At 44.5% G+C, this 17,031-nt stretch overlaps 4 protein-coding genes across 6 annotated transcripts; 2 read left to right on the plus strand and 2 right to left on the minus strand.

Annotated features, from left to right (window-relative positions):
* Positions 1-101: 101 nt before the first annotated feature.
* On the plus strand, positions 102-6,705 carry LOC6727051 (GPN-loop GTPase 3). The gene is made up of 3 exons (XM_002102412.4): positions 102-267; positions 330-988; positions 6,486-6,705. The coding sequence occupies exons 1-3, from the start codon at positions 223-225 to the stop codon at positions 6,631-6,633; spliced, it is 852 nt and encodes a 283-aa protein (XP_002102448.1). The 5' UTR covers positions 102-222; the 3' UTR covers positions 6,634-6,705.
* Positions 1,276-6,388, minus strand: LOC6727052 (glutathione S-transferase 1-1). Of its 3 annotated transcripts, XM_002102413.4 has the most exons (4): positions 5,568-6,388; positions 3,170-5,106; positions 2,411-2,558; positions 1,276-2,348 (listed from the first exon to the last, which is right to left on the minus strand). In XM_002102413.4, the coding sequence occupies exons 1-4, from the start codon at positions 6,030-6,032 to the stop codon at positions 1,782-1,784; spliced, it is 3,117 nt and encodes a 1,038-aa protein (XP_002102449.1). In that variant the 5' UTR covers positions 6,033-6,388; the 3' UTR covers positions 1,276-1,781. The 3 variants fall into 3 exon arrangements, with proteins under 3 accessions (XP_002102449.1, XP_039151689.1, XP_039151690.1); XM_039295755.2 differs by lacking the exons at positions 3,170-5,106; positions 5,568-6,388 and adding an exon at positions 2,778-2,875; XM_039295756.2 differs by lacking the exons at positions 3,170-5,106; positions 5,568-6,388 and adding an exon at positions 2,782-2,801.
* Positions 6,706-6,741: 36 nt separating the features above from the next.
* On the plus strand, positions 6,742-9,671 carry LOC6727053 (centromere protein J). The gene is made up of 2 exons (XM_002102414.4): positions 6,742-8,683; positions 8,744-9,671. The coding sequence occupies exons 1-2, from the start codon at positions 6,845-6,847 to the stop codon at positions 9,602-9,604; spliced, it is 2,700 nt and encodes an 899-aa protein (XP_002102450.1). The 5' UTR covers positions 6,742-6,844; the 3' UTR covers positions 9,605-9,671.
* On the minus strand, positions 9,662-10,601 carry LOC6727054 (MAGE-like protein 2). Its single transcript, XM_002102415.4, has one exon. It carries the CDS (start codon positions 10,455-10,457, stop codon positions 9,756-9,758), a length of 702 nt encoding a protein of 233 aa, XP_002102451.1. The 5' UTR covers positions 10,458-10,601; the 3' UTR covers positions 9,662-9,755.
* Between the last annotated feature and the right edge of the window lie 6,430 nt (positions 10,602-17,031).

The following is a 17,031-nucleotide window of genomic DNA, read 5'->3' on the forward strand; positions in this document are numbered from 1 at the left end:
TATAAGGTTGAGCATACTTTTCGCGTACCTAATGCTGTTTGAATTTTGAATTCTTGGCGGGCCACATGTAGTGCTGCCAACCTATTCGAGGCGAATGTTAATGGTGCTAAGTTTATACGTTGTGCAGCACTACAGCTGGCGCACGCTATGTTTCACATTAGAATTTGTTTTGTTGAGGAATTTAAGTTCTGAAAGTAACTTATCACTTACGACTTCATTATTATGCGGTTCGCCCAAATAATTGTGGGCCCGGCAGGCAGTGGCAAGGTATGTCCACAAAAACGGCAGCCGGTGCGTTCCATTAATCTAACAAACGAAATTCTCCCCAGTCGACGTACTGCAGCTTAATGCAGCAATATGCGATGGACTGCAAGAGAAATATCCAGGTGGTGAACCTCGATCCGGCGGCGGAGCACTTCACCTACAACCCGCTGACCGACATTCGCGATCTGATCCACCTGGACGATGCCATGGAGGACGAGGAGCTGCACTACGGACCGAACGGCGGCCTAATCTTCTGCCTGGAGTTCTTGATCGAGAACCAGGAGTGGCTGAAGGATCAGCTCTGCGGCGGCGAGAACGAGCTGATGGTGGGCGAGCCGGACGATGACTACATCCTGTTCGACATGCCCGGCCAGATCGAGCTGTTCACTCACCTGAAGATGGGCAGGCAGCTGGTGGAACTGCTCGAGTCCTGGAACTTCCGCACATGCGTCGTCTTCTGCTTGGACTCGCAGTTCATGGTGGACGGCGCTAAGTTCATTTCCGGCACCATGGCCGCACTCAGTGTGATGGCCAACATGGAGCAGCCGCACGTCAACGTGCTGACCAAAGTGGATCTGCTGAGCAGCGATGCGCGGAAGCAGCTGGAGATGTACCTGGAACCGGATGCCCACAGTCTGATGGGGGAGCTGACCATCGGGACTGGTTTTGGCGAGAAATATGCAAAGCTTACGCAGGCTATTGGCGCGCTAATTGAGGATTTCAGGTGAGCTCATTAATTATAATTAATTGATACTTAAATCGGTGGTAGCGGAGTGGATTTTACTGAAATTACAAAGTCTAAAATATTTTGTTTATTTTGATTTCTTAAAAAAGCTACATTTTATTTGAAGAGAGACTTTTGTATGTATTGTTGTACAAAAATGTCGACTAGTTCGTGGTTGTTAATATTTCCGATTTAGTCCTCTTATATTATCAACATCATGGTTTTATTAAAATCCGTGGGTTTTTTATCAGCAGATTTTTCAATTAAATCATTTTAAATGAAACGCATTTTTGGTTTTATCTAAACGTTTTATTTTAAATGATAAACACAGGTTGAATAGTTCTTATAATAATAAACAAGCTTGATTAAAGAGTTTCTTGCTATAAAACAACTTCAAATTGTTAGCAGGATATGATAATATTTTCTAATAAGACAAAAATAATGGAAATATGTACTCTGTTGAAAAAAAATTTAAGCTTGACCTCACGTTCGTCTTGCAATTTCAACCGCAGAAAATTTTGAGGGCAAATTTTAATACTATTCTTACATTTCTGGGTACCATTCTTTTTACCCTTATTCTTATTTTTATTATGGTCATGTCAATTTGGAAAGCAAAACAAGCTATAATTATATATTATTATATAATTATGTTATTAGTATTATATTAATATAAAATTATATAAATATATATTCATATCTTTATATATATATATCGAATATTTCACAAGAATTAAAAGGAGAACGTTTTTCACTTCCCTTGCTGGCAGGGTCCTAGTCTTAAAACTACAATCTACTACTTCAGGCCCTTAGACTTGCGCGTCGGATGGAATGGGTGCTCCATGTGTGACAGATCCGGTGGGTTCTGCTCAAACGCACTTATCTCCTGCATGCCGCTATTGGCGATCTCCCACAGCTGCGGGTATTCCACCTTGAAGGTTTCGTACCACTTGTTCACCAACGGATACTGCTGCAAGTCAAAGTTGATTGCCTCCAAGCAGATCGTGGCCGAAATGAGAGCGAAGTCTGCAATGGTTATGTTGTCGCCTGCCGCGTACTTAGTGCCCAGTCGCTCCAAATAGGTTTCGAACACCTCAAGTGCGTTCTGCACCTTCTTCAGCGACATGGGCGTACGTTTGTAGTCGAAGAAAATGGGCGCCATGCTGTGGGCGGATATGGGGGCGTAGTAGAACCCCATGTTAAAGCATAGCCGCTGATTGATCACTGCTCTCACATTGACGTCCTGCGGATACAGCGTTGAATCCGGCGCGTACTTGTCGCAGAGGTATTGCATAATGGCAATGCTCTCCGATAGATAGAAACCGTCGTCGTCCAGCACGGGTATCTCCTTTTGCGGATTAATCTGCAATGCATTTCCAATTTTAATGGCTTCAAAATCAAATGCAGGGCTCCATATGCACATACCTTCGAGTACTCCTCAGAGCGATGTTCCATGGCACAGAAGTCCACGTTGATCAGTTGATATTGTATATCCAAGGCCTTCAGGCACATGCGAACGGCCAGGGAAGGCGGCCCATCGGATACGGCGTAGAGTTTCATGGTGTATATGGGTCTGTGGGTACAAAGCGATCGTTAGTTTTGTGTATTTGTCTCTTGTTCGACCGGTTTGCTTGTAGCTTAAAAGTGAAAGCAATTTGCCTCTAGTGTCTATATACTATATATCTATTTTTAGTTTAAATATTGCTGCTGCTGTTTCAGTCTATCGCAAAAATTCTGTCAAAGAATTTCTGGGCTTTTTAAGAAATATTTAAAATACTGAATAATAACAAACCCACAGTTAATGTTGTACTCTCGAGCAGCTTTCAAACCATACTGATGTGCTGAATCAACTTGCCAGATATTGCAGGTGTTCATTTCAATGACATTCAAAACTAGTTTTGCGTTTGAAAGACATTATGCTGACATAGGTTCACAAATACTCTGCCTGATTTGTCGACCCTTAAAGGTCACAAGTTCTTTATAATGTCGCATTATGGGCACAAAAGATGATTTGACCACTTTTACTAGCATTTGTGAATCGAGGCATTCTAAGTGTGCCAAAAGTTCTATCCTATTGTTTTTATTCATGCACGTATGTTTTTTAAAAAAGAATGTTATGTTTCTCTTGAGGAAAATTGCTATGTTTATGAACCTGAATTCTTTCTTACTGGTTGGTATACATACACAATAGAGCCGTAGCCTTCCATTTCATCGGCTACTTCCTCGACAACCTCAATGATGCCATCTGTGTTGTCCACATCCACGTATTGTTGATCGCCTTCCATGGTCATTTCGACGCCTTCCTCTTGCTCCTGGTACTCTTCCTCCACGATAACAACATCATCGTCCTCATGGTGAGAATCCGCTCTTTGGGACACGGATCTGCTGTTATTACTGCCGCTAATTCGAGGCTTCTTGTGAACCACAATGTCGCTGCTGATGTTAGACACATTCAGGCGCTCGATGGCCAAATCACCGAACTCCTGCTGAATCTGATCCAACGATTTGCCGATGAAGTGCAGCGGCCGAAACTTTAGGTTCTTGTTATTCTTCTTGTTGATCTCGTTGTACAGCCTCCGCTTGATGTCGTCCTCGCTGAAAGGATGGCTGTGACTGTTGTAAACACGGAGCACACGAATAGAGCCATCCTTTTGGGTGGCCGTCGAGATGCGGCTCTTGCAATTGATGTCCGGATCGCGGCTTTTGATGCACACCCAATAGTTGCGCGAGATGACGCCGCGGTTCTTGGCGTGGTATATATAGCCATCGACGCACAGCAGTTCGTGCCCCTTGGCAGATCTCAGGGTACAAATCTTTGAGAGGTCCATGTCCGGCTGGGCGCCCTTCGCTGGCTCTGCTACATCGCGTCGTCTACGTATATTGGTGATCTGCGGCTGTCGAACTTTCGGCAAAGGCGTGGATGCATAAGCAGCGTGTGGTTCGAGCTCATCTAGTGCGTCGGGCAGTATCTCGATCTTGGCGCTTATGTTGTTCGCTCCGTCCTTAAGGTACTGCACTATCATGTTCGCTTTCGATTCTGGTTCCATTTTGATGGCGCCATCGATGCTAATCACCTTCTTCATAACCACATTACGCGTGTCAATGGGCTCGTAGCTTTCGTCGACGCTGTTCTCCGCCTCGAAGGTATCGCCTCCCTGGCTGGCCGAACCCTCGTCGCTTTCGAAACTAATCTCTTCAGCGTGCTCGATCTTTTGCAGCTTGTGCGCATTGTCCTGATCCAGCTTGGCCTGCTGCTTAAGCCGGCGAGCAATTTCTTTTATATCTGGATCGTGCGTGTGCTCCCCATTGATACGAAGCACTACTGGTCCGTTTTCAAGCGGGTCTAGGGTAATGCGGACGTGACAAGTGTTGGCCTTGTCGCGTCGGTTTATGCATGTGAAGAACATGTGGCCGTTGGACCTGCTTTGCGAGTCGAAGTGGAACAGGTGCTGACTCAAGCACAGCACCTTACGACCCTTGGCCGAGGGAAGAAATGTGAACTTGGTCAAGTCGGTCTCCGTGAGCGGATTGTGGCTCGGCGGCGGCAGATAGTTGGCAATTACGTCGAATGCCGCTGGCCACTTGGAGCTGTGGTGTATTTTCGGGTCCAGCAGCGAAGACTCGTCGTCCCCTTCCTGGCTCTCGAGCTCTTCGTTGCCTTGAATCCCTTCACCTTGGCTCCCGTCCGTTCTCATGTATATATCGTAGTTATCCTCGCACTCCTCGATTATTATGGATTCCAAGTCATCGCCCCGCTGAGCTGTGTCGAAGGTGTTTTCCGGATCGAAGTACTCGAGATTGGGGCACTCTGCCAGCACATCCGAGGTATTTTCGTCCTCCACCAACACGATTTGGTGCTTCGAAAACATGTGCATCAGCTTGGCGGCCGAGTAGTGCGGATGAATGTGCGCATCCGTGTCGACGGCATGCAGGCGATGTGCTCCCGCCAAAGTCGCCTCCGTGCAGATCCTGGCCGTGCACTCAATGTCACGCTTGCGCACACAGGTCCATCGGAATATGTCGCCCTTGTAGGACTTCCCGGCCAGGTAGTACAGATGCCCATCGATGCAGACCATCACGCGGCCATCGCGGCGCCGTAGCATGTACACACGGTCCTTGTCCTGCGGAAAAAGATTCCATGTAAGTTAATTTTGTGCTGTAAAATTGTTTATGAACTAAAATCTCTACTTCATGGGAATCCTATTTAAATTTATTTAGTAGGTTATAAAAATGATTGGTTCCTATTTTTAAAAAAAATCCCTAACATTTAGTTTCGGTGTGGAGATTTATGGTATTTTTTGAATCATAAATGATTAAGCTTTGGTATTTATTGTCCTTCTAACGGTCTAGCCGTTGGTCTTGCAAATAGGAAAATAAAAACAAAAAACCAAATTGGCGGGAAACCATTTCTCATTACTAAAGTGAGCAAATTAATATTTTCACGTTATCAAATGTTACCGAAATATGAATCAATATTAATATCAATGCTCTTTCTGAAAAAGAGAAGCAGCTAGATTCTAAATAAATAGTTGAGTTCAGTATTCAGGGGCATGGGCCAGGTACAGTTGGCCTGGGGCCGTACCTCAAAGTCCAACTGGAACGAGGCCTCCACGGTGGAGGAGTCGATGCTTCCGTAGATGAACTCCGGCGGATTCATGCCGGCGTTGGCGCGCTCGTACAGGCGTGCTCTCTTCGGCTGGGTGGTGCTGTATGCGTCGTTCATCATCATTACGGAGAGCCGCTTGCGCTGGGCCACCTTGTTGACCTCGTGATCGCTGCAGCGCGGGTGGATGTGGGCCAGAACGACGTCCACGACGACGTGGCGCGTCTTGTCCAGCGGATCGGGCAGCATGGTGCAGATGCGGGACTTGCAGGGAGTGGACTTGTCCTTGCGCCTGTTGCACAGCCATCGGTAGGTGTTGTTCCGCCCGATGCGATCGAAGTGGTACAGATAGTCGTCCACGCAAAGCATATCCACGCCCTTGGCGGAGCGCACCACGGACACCTTGGACAGGTCCATGCCGTGCTCCTCGACGGGCGTCTCCATTTTTGAATTGGTGCGCTGTTTGGCCCGAGCCCGGAATTCAGCGTTTTTCGATTTGCCCTCGAAAAGTGTTTTGTATCGTAAATTAGGCGATTTTTTTAGTGGCTGGCTGCCTGGGATTTGTTGGTTGGGATTTTTGGTGGTATTTCGTCAGCTCACTATTTGCGCGCCTTTTTGCAAGCGCCGGCCATTTACCGGAAACGCACTGATTTGTTGCAGTTTGATGCACTAATAGGGTTTATTTTTGGTTTTTTTCACTCGATTTCAATTGCACAAGCACATTTTCTTTTGCGACGCGTCGAAAAATGCTTTTGTGTGGGATACGAGGGTTGCGAACTATGCGGTGGCGTTGCCACTTGTCAAAATCGGTTATTTTTGTGACGTTCAAAAATTATAAATAAATTCAAAAAATATAAATAAAAATTATAAATATTGATGTTTATTATTTACTTACAGTTTGGTGAGATTTTTCCCGTTGGATTCCCAGGACGAGGAGAGCGTGGGCGATCTTCTGCTGCAAATTGACAATATCTTGCAGTACGGCGAGGATGCAGACGTGAACGTTAAGGACTTTGATGAACTGGAGGAAGGGGATCAGGATTGAAAAAAAAAACAATTTTTCATATTGCTTAAGAAAATGTACAATATTTTATTTTAAATAAAAAATTAAATCTAATCAAAACGCATGTATACCGCCATCCCTGACCACAGAGTTGCCACCCGTGCAGTGTTGGACAACTGCTGCCGTAATTTTAAATTCCCCTACGCGTACGGCGTCTAAACAAAATTGCGATTTTAGGAACGAATAAAAAAGCATGCAGGAGGCTGGCGGAAGTCCTGTTGGAATGCCTCTGAGCCAGGAGGCCATCGCGCAGCGGCTGGCGGCGCTTAGTCGTTGGCAGGACGAGCAGAAGCGGCTGCTGCAGGAGCGGCAGTCCAATCAGCGCGTTTTGCTCGGCTTGGAGCAACGCAATATGTACAAAATGCTGGGACTGCTACACCAGGAGACGGAAAGCCGCGAAAACAGTGTGTTGGAGGAGTGGGACGAGGAGCACTCTATACAAATGCCGCGACTTGCGGCGGATCCGGACGACCACGAGCCAGAGATTCCAATGGCTGATCCCCAGCCGGCCAAGCCCAAACGTCCCTTTCTGCGTCGCGGCGAAGGCCTAAAGCAGCGGTTCAAGATCAATCCCGACCAGCTGCGCCTGGAAAACCTGCCGCGATACAAGTTCGCTAATGCCCACCCTCAGTTCCGCACGCCTCAAACGAAAAAGGGTATTCTCAAGAAACACAAGTCACCTCCCAATCCTGCGCCTCCACCAGCAACCAAACCCCCAGCACAGCTCGATCTCAACGAGCAGCGCTTTCAGCAGATGCTAATCGGCAAGAACGCCTGCAGTTCCACTCCAGATCTAAAGTCTTCCTACGCGTCCTCCACTACTGCCTCGAGCATCTCGCCCAGAGTTCGTTTTGTAGAGCAGAAGAGCAGGGCGGGACAAACCACTCATGCCGATGATGAAGCCTCCTCGGAGGCCAGTCCCATGACAGGAGTTTGCTGGGCTAAGGTGCTGGACACACAGAGTATAAAGCCAGCGCAAATCCAAAGACGCTCTGCTCAAATCCGAGTGGAGGATGACAGCAATGTAAGCATATTCGAGCTGCTCGAGCAGAAGGCCACTGAGGGAAACATTGATATGAATTCCAGCTGCATTCGAACTTTTATGGCGCGCAAAGATCAGCGACGCCGAATAGCCGATGACTCTGACCACATTGTAGTCACACAGCAGGTGCGTCAGATGCGATTGCAGCCGCAGGTGGACCAGGTGCTGGTACAGGAACTGCAGGAGGAGGACGAGGAGGACAACGAACCGTCCAGCGATCAGACCCTCACAATGACACCCATCCAGGTGGGGAATACCCAAGTGCGAGTGCGTTTCTCCGACTCCAATGACACGCACGAGTACTCCGATGCAACCAGTCTCAACGACGGCTCCAATATTCAGCTTTTCGAACAGTTCAAGTCCGCCCTCTTCCAGGCATTGGAACAGAAGAAGAAGTCAAGTCCCAGCCAGCAGTCGGAGGAACCCATAACCAAAGATCTTCAGGAGAAGGCCAATCTCGTTCGCTGTCGCCTCGAAGAGCTGGAGACAGAGATAGCCACCTTCAAGGAACAGAATGCCCAACTCCTCCGCCTGAGGCAGCAGCACGAATTGGAGAAGGCAAAGTGCACACAGGATCACATGGAGGCCATGGAACGCGTCCATGACGAAAAGATTCAAGCTGAAATTTATCTGCACGACGAGCGCATGAAGATCGAGGAGGAACGGCGCAAGTTCGAGCAGCAAATGCGTCTCCACAAGAGCAATGCAAACAGCAAGGAAAAGAAGGAGATAGCCGCCTTGAAGCAGGAAGTGGAGGCACTGCAGCTTCAGCTGAAGCAAAAGGAGCAGGCGCATGTCTCGGCACAGGCACGACTCCGCGCTCAACTGCGGGCCAGTGAGAAGGAGCAGCGAAACTACCGTGACGAGATCGAGCTGCTGCGCAGGGAGAACAAGCGCCTAGAGCAAGAGCTGGTCAAGATTGGGCGCGAAAACAACAGCAAGATGCTGCAGGAGATCAATCGAAACATAGCCCGTCTTGCCCCCAAAGTGGTGAGTACAATCTGACGTTGTTTGTGTGTATATCGTAATGTAAGCAATGTCTTCTTTTAGTTACCTTCCGCCACGATGTCCGATATCCTCGATGAGAACGGTCGGCGCACCCAGTCTCTGGACGGCACTGCTGGTAAGCCTGCCAAGCAGCGAGAGCCGCACAACCGTCGTCAGAGTAGCGGCAGTGCCCAAGTGAGAAGTCGGAGTCGCTCACTGGGCAGGAATAAGAAGGGACCATATGCTCTAGATGAGAGCTACGCCTCTAGTAGTTCTGCGGAAGCGGAGGAAGTTCAGCCGCCCGTGACCGCTGCGAAAGTTGATACCCCTCCACCGGCTGCCAACTCCAGCAGTGACTTTAAGCGGGAGATTACGAATGAGGATGGCAGCAAGGACATTTGGTACCCAAACGGCAATCTGAAAAAGATTAGCGCCGATGGCATGAACGTGCGCATGCTTTATTTCAACAAGGATATCAAGGAAACTAACATCAGGGAAGGCACAGTGAAGTATTACTACGCTGAGACCAACACTTGGCACACCTCCTACCTAGATGGTTTGGAAATACTCGAGTTTCCCAACGGGCAGACGGAACATCGCCGCAAGGACGGCACTGTCGAGATTCACTTTCCCAACAACAGCATTAAGATTGTGGATCCCAGCGATACGGAGAAACTGGAGGAGTGGCGTTACGCGGATGGAACCCATCTAGTGCAGCTCCGCAATGGTGACAAAATTCTCAATCTGCCCAATGGCCAAAAGGAGATTCATACCAAACTAAACAAGCGCAGGGAGTATCCGGACGGCACTGTGAAGCTAGTGTATCCCGATGGCAGCCACGAGACGCGCTACTCCAACGGGCGCGTTCGTTTGAAGGACAAGGATGGCAAGCTCATAATGGACACAGACTATGCAAAGTATTAGAGTCGGGTCTCTGCTTCCGTTGTTAAGTATAGTTTTAAGTAAATAGAAAAGACGTGCTGTTTTTAAACGATCTTTTTTTGCTGATACATATATTATTTGGTTTTAAATTTGTTAGATTAAATTCAGTAAATTAACTTAGAAGGCGGACAATCTACTGCTCCGCGTTTAGCCCTTCTTGGGCCATGGAGAGGTGATGCTCGAAGGCCTTGGGATGCTGATTGAGCAGCTTGGAGGCGAATTGCACCATTTGCTCGAAAGTGAACTCCGCCTTGGCACGTGGTCCCCAAAGGAAGAAAGTCTTGGGATCGTCGTAAGCACTGAGCTGTGAGCGTTCCCGCTTCAGATACTGTTGTCTCACAAATGTCTCCTCGATCTGTTTGCGCAGATTGGCGCCGAAGTAGCCATGTTCCTCGTCGGGAAAGATGTTGAGCATCTCCAGCATAGCGTACAGTTTCGAGTCCTCGATGCGGTTGCCGCGCAGGAAGATGTACATGAGAATGATATACAGCAGCGTGAACTGCGGGCGTTGAGCCGGCGTCAGCTCGTGAATGGAGGCCACCGGCTCCTCCGCAGTGCAGATTAACGTCTTGGAGGTCGCGTCCAGTGGGGTTAGCACTATACCGAATCTTTCGGCCAGCAGATTAGTGACCAGCGGCAGGCGGCTCCTCAGTTCGCTCTTGTCCCCAGCCACCGCCAACAAATCCTTGTCCTTTATGGGAATCTTCTGGGCGGTATGATCAAGGATGTAGTTTAGAATGGCGCGAACCTTGGCGTCGACCACATGAACGGGTTGTTGAGATGCCTGCGAGAGGGTGGCATTCTGGCTCCTAGCTGCGCGAGAAGTGCTAGCCATTTTGGGTTAATTTGATTAACAAGCTATCAATTTTGCAAGTTTATTTGACTATTTAAAATGCAACTCAACAAGAATGCAGCGAACATATGTTTTTTCGCACTTTTGAAAGTGTACAAGCTTGGCGTTGCCAGATCAGAATTAAGAAACGGGACTTGTTTTTAGTATTAAAATACCAAATGGGCGCGCAAATTAAATTGATTCAAAATCATTACTCTGACAATAAAATCCGCAAACCCTTATTATTGTCTTTACCAATCGGTTTCTCTCGCATCCTTTTTCACTTGCCTGCCTATTATATGCACTTTCAAGTGCAAATGGCCACTCATTGGTCTCGTTTGAACGCACAAACTGGGCCAAGAGCGGCTGAAGTGGTTTTGTATTGATTGATTTCCTTTTTGCTGCCGCTTATTCCTATGTTACATTTAACTTTCAGTATGAAATGTGCGCTGCAGCGAAACGTTGCTAAATAAATATCATTCGAGCGTTTATCGAGCAGCTTAGCAGTGGGAAACGCACTTTGCATAAAAATTGCCATAGCAGCCTCAGGAGGTGATGTGTTTTTAATTAAAATGGCCAAACCGACGCGACGTGCAGCAGCAGGAAGCAAACAACTTTCAAAACTAAACGCGAATGACATGCACGGTCAACATTCCCCACGGAGACTCAAAATAAACAGAGACCGAGCCAAACAAAACCAAATGGAAATGGAAATGCATTTGGCGCAGACACACGCGCCGAAGTGCACTTCCAGACGCTGCAGAATTACATGGACAAACATATTTTATTGCCTTGAAATGTGTGTTTTAGGTGGTGGTGGCGGTGGCTGTATGTCTGCAGTGAAAACTAGTTACCTGCGTCTGCGCAAAGTGCGCGATCCATAAGTGATAAATGTACAGGCGGAAGGCAGACAAAAGTTGGCTGGCCTGGCGGCAAGCTTTAATTGATTCGCCATTGTTCCGGCTTGAACAAAAGCAGAATATCGCGGAGTTCAGATTGTTAAAGACAGCCTTTGTGGCCGCCTGAAATGGATATCCGCCGCGTTCTGCAATCGATTCTGCTTGACCAGCGGCTGTAATAGCACCGAAATTTGCATGCCAGCAAGTGAAATTACTCAAGATAGCAAATCTCGCAGAAATCGCGGCTGAGTGAGTCAACAAAACGCACTGTCAACGCGCAGACTTAGACTTTCTATACACAAGCAAACAGTTTTGCTTTCAAAATGCGCATTGTAACGCTGGAGTTTGTCAACTCGAGCCCTTACTTTTTTATGGCCAACTAATTGTAGCCAGGCGGTGTTGGAGAAATGTCTCATTTACTAAAAAGAAAGTCAAGGTCTTTGCTGAGCGACGTGAGCGGCGAACTTGCTTTGCAGCCTGGCTTTTAAAGGCCATAAAAAATTAGCGAATGACATGAGCATGCCATTTAGAATTTTCATGATAAACAAAATCCCATGACCAGCCAATAGAGCAACGACAACGGGTTTCGCAGCAAAAACTATTAATAAATTAATAACAGAATCACAAGAGGCAGCCGACAAAAAAATGTGTGCACAAAAAAGAAAGCCAATATTGGAATGAGGAATGTGTGGAGTTTAATGCTCTATATGATCGGGATTAATCGTTTTTAAGTGGCTTGCTCTTTGAGCTGAAAGTTTATTATTGCGAAAATAATATAAATGAAAATAAAAAGTGATATTGAAAAATAAATAAATAATATTACATTTAAAATGCAGAAGAATGGGAGGGAGGCACCCATTAAATGGAAATTATGTTCATACAAATACAAATCTTTTATATTCTTAAAGTTGTATTTTAAAAAAATGTATTGCAAACATTCAAATTATGCTTTCTTTTTTTGATAAGAAAACGCTGATAAATGGCATAGTTTCCTAAACATAAATCTCTTATCTTGTAGTTTCCTTCTTTTCATGTTCCCAGCTTCTCTGGCCAAAAATATTTTAATTTATTCTTCAGCAAATCGAATGATTTATTTGCCTATACAAGTATACAAGTTGGTTCTTACAACCTCTTTCAGTGAGCAGATAACCCCGTTTCGGTCGCAATGGCATGGAATCGAGAATATAGCAACAAAAGCCGGCTATTGTTGCCTCAGTCTGATTGCGTGCCGTTCTTAAAAGTGGACTGCCTTCAGCGGAGCGGTTTGGCATTCTTGTCCAGCAGCTGCCGCTCGTGGTCGATCTGGCTGATCAGCTTTGGCCCGCGACCGGCACTTCGATTAGATTATGATTTGCGCCTCTCTCGGAACGACCAGCTATCCGCTAAATGTCAATGGGGCTCACAATTAAAAAAGCGGGCTAAACAGAGAGTAGCCTGTGAGTGAGTTGAGTTTAGTTCTAAAACAAAAGACTTAGACAACAAACTTGTTCGGCTTAATTAAGAGGCCAAATTGCTACACCCAGGCCATGGCCCACAACGAAGCAGCTATTCGACCTTTAACACTTAATAAATTTCGATGCAAACTAGACGCCGGCCACTGATAATCAAATTAAACGCTTATCAGTTAGTTTGCCAAATGGCTGCAACAATCGTCGCAATTAAAGTCGAACAAATGATCAGTGAATCGACTTCACTTGGGGGCCAAGTTCACTCGTGCATGCCTAATTGCGTATACGCACCGTGTGACGACATCGAACTGCGGGTTGTCTAGTAAAAAATGACTGAAGTCTAAGCGGATCTAAATTTTACGCATATACGTAGTGGGAAAATACGGGATTTTGTTGCTCAATGGTTGCTACAGTTAACCAATTCTAAGATGCCACTTGTGCGAAGTATAAATTCGTTTATTTAAATGAATAATATGCATTTGGTATCATTTGAATAAGATATTCGCTGCTAAATACTTTTCAAGGCCGTTTTATTTCTATTTTTATTGTATTTTGTATCTTTGCATTTTCATTGGTCTTCAACTTGATCTTTTCGCTGCGTTTGAGTTTCGCCTTCGTGTGTTTTTATTGCTCTCGAGATTCACAATCTCTCGTTTGGCCATTCTAAAGTGCTTATTAATTTTATAGCCCGTGATTCGATGACTTTGAAGTGGGCCAGCATATACATAAGCTACGACTGAAGCCCACATACCCACAACGTTTATATAAATATTTAATAATTATTAATTACATCGAAGTGGCCATGCCGTTTTGTAAACAATTAAGCGTTAAATTGAGCGTCTGGTGGCCGTACAAGTTGGTCAAAATTAATGGTGTTTCGGCTGACGCTTCAAAAATGCCGATCTAATGAGTCACTTCAGTTACCCAAAACGATTGGGGTAATTCTCCACGCCGGCCAAATGCTAAATAGTTCACTTAGTATCCGGTGCCGTCTTGAAACTAATAAAATGTCAAGTTGATTTTTCTCGAACACACGTTTTCGGTGACGTTTTCGCCTGGCGAAGGTCGATCGGCAGCTTTTTGCAAGCGTATCACATGAGCCGAAATGTGAATCACATTTTCGGATTTTGTATGCAGTCGACGACTTTGTCGCAAAGGCCTTGAGCTCCGCACAATTTGCATGAGAGAGTGCCAGAAACAACAATGTCCAATAAATTGTTGCATAAATCGCGGCCAGCTTCCTGTGCGAAAAACTTTCACAAGCCATTCGCCAAAAGGCAGACATTTTTAATAATTATTATCGAGCGTGGTGTCATGTTATACATGCATCAATTTAATGGCTTTTGCAACACCGAAAAACCGCGATTTTCCAACTCAAACGATCGTGAGAAGATCTGCGCTCTGCAGTCATGGTCAGGGTCAAATGGACCATGATTGACAAGTCAGGGTGTCAGCGTCTTGGTTTATGTTTATTTATTTTAAACATTTAAAGTTCTCTCGCCAAAATAAAGTAGTAAATGCAGTGAGAAATTGACTGTTCTAGGCGTAAAAGTTAAGTTTAAAAAGTAAACATTTATTTTTTTATATCCATAATTTATATAAGAATAATTACATTTAATAATATAATATAATAATTTCATATAATTACATTTTATTTATTTAAAAGTATCCTCTGTGCATCCCAACTTTATAACTATACAAATACACAAGTCAAACCCTAAACTAAAACTTCCGTAGAATGTTATAACTCCAAGAAAAAAGAATCTGTTTTTTATTATGAAATAAAAATGCGACTCTTAAGCTACTTATTTTATCCCTAATTTCAATTTATGTTTTCTAAACAAAACACGAATGTGTCCGTAAAATCTCTGAAGGCCAAAGAAATAAATTCACTGTCGCAAAGAATTCCCAGAGCAAAACCTTTGAGTCACGAGTCGAATATTCAAAGAAATTCTGTTTAGTCAATTTAAATCCCGAGCAAGAAGATTATGCAGCATACATACATATATATGATGTCATGTCTTCGAAATGAAGTTTTGGGTTATTTTTGAGCTTGAGCCTGGCTTGGTTTTCAGCTGGTTTATCAGCATCTGGGCATCGTTTCGGCCTTTTTGAACGCATTTCATTAGCGGGTATATATATATCGTATATATGGACTTATATGCACATAATATGGGTATAGTTGTCTGAGCGGTGTCTGCATTCACAACCGGTGTGGCTGTCTTCGCACCGGCTCGCCTTTTGTTTGTTTTGTGTGTAGAAAACATACATATATATAAAACATATAGTCTCCAGCGGCCTCAGCCAGTCTGCAATGCATTTAAATGCAGTTTGTATATATATATTTATTATACGCTGCATGTGCACGCTTTACTTTTACTTTCATATGCAACTGGTTGGTTGCTGGCTGCCAAAATGGGGAAGTGCTGGCCGTCCGATTGTGGGCCTCGTTTCTCTCAGTGTGCGCGTTGTTTTTCTTGCAACTCCCGGCTGCAATGAAAACAGTTTGTAAAGTGATTGTCAATCATTTTTGGTGGCATGTCGCTTAACCGCTTTGACAATAAACGGCAATAGCAATAGCAACACAATGGCAGCTGCTACACTTTTTGCTCGGTTTTAAGCCACGTTCGTTGGCCACATTAATTGTGCTTGCATTGACTAAATTAAACTGCTGTAGTGTTTTTTAAAACGAAATTTATTTTATTTATTTGTAGATATTTGTAGGTTAATTGTTGTAATCCCTTATTTAATTCGAGCACTTGTGAGTGGATGAGGAAATACGAGCTATCGGTACAATAAATTCCATTTTATCACGGCAATTAACGAGCAATGATACCAAATATCGCCCAGCTTTCAAATAAATAAATTTGGGCAGCCTGCCTTGATTTATTTGACTTTAATCATCCAATAATAAACACTAAAATGTAGACCAAACAAAGAAAACCGAAAATTAAGCCAAATATATTGACGTAATATCAAGCAAGCTTCGTTGCAGAGCAAATTGGTTAAATGTCTTTTGTGAACAAATAAGGAAAAATGAGCCAATTTAAAGCGCACCGACTTGGCTTCATTTTACTCGGTGTCGCTGGCTTTTGAAACAGACCCAAAATTCGAGATTAACTTGAAAGAGATTTCGTCTGGGTTTCATGGCCTTAGTTTGGCCAACTCTCTTCGACTTTTATCATTTTATTTTTTTATTTATTTTTTTTTTGATGTGTAACACGAATGAAGACATTACCACCAAAAAGCAGGTGGAAAAACGAACTGAGAAAACTTGGCCCCTCGCAATGGCATTCGAAAAATTCATTTTTCGCGTTTTTATATAATGTGGATATGGCTTTTCGCTAATTTCGAATTTAATTTCGAGTTTCTATGTAGATTGTGCTCATAATTAAGCCAATTACTATTGAACAACTTTCGCTGCTATCGCATTGCATGCGATTGGGTAAATCAAATCACACAAGTATCAGGTTAACCAGGTCCCATTCCAAGCATGGAAGGAAGTGGGTGCTTAGGTTGGTGGCCATTTGGGCTAGATAATTGGCTATCAGTGGAAGATCCAGAGGAAGTTGGCAACTTAAGGTTCATTAATATTGCGAATTTTTTACAACAATTCTAGTCTTCTTTTCATTTACTGATTTTTACTTCTAAAAGGTAATGATTTAAGAGGCTTAAATTCCATTTTTTAAATTTTCTAGCTAAAATACACCATAAAAGTATTCATATGCTGTGCATTTTATGCAAAAGACACTACTCGCAGCGTTCTTCTTTCCTTTGCAAACATTGAGAAATGCTCCATTCAAAAACTGTGAGCATAAACTGCAGTTGCATTATTATTATTATCTTTTTATGTCTGTATTTTATTCTTCGGCTTCTCAATGACACTGCGATAAGCCACAGACAAGATATATATATATGTATAAACAAAGGGAGACAATGCAACTTTGGCCGTGTTTGTGCAACACCAAAAAAAGCGCATTTCTGCATTATTCTCCGATGTTTGCACTTTAACGTATGCAACCACAAGAAACTCTGTGCACATTTGATACTTTTTGACGTCTGCGAGCTGAGAGTTGAGATTTGAGTTGGTTATGATTTGATTTGATTAGATTTGAGTTCTTCAGACACACATTTCCTTTCGATGACGCTTGGCCAACTTGCTGCCATTGATGTGTGATGACGGTTTCTGGGCGCGTCTCGCATCCCAAGTGGTGGATTGGTATTTGCATC

Source organism: Drosophila simulans, chromosome 3R (genome assembly GCF_016746395.2).
Source record: "Drosophila simulans strain w501 chromosome 3R, Prin_Dsim_3.1, whole genome shotgun sequence".
In the NCBI taxonomy this organism is placed as follows: Eukaryota; Metazoa; Arthropoda; class Insecta; order Diptera; family Drosophilidae; genus Drosophila; species Drosophila simulans.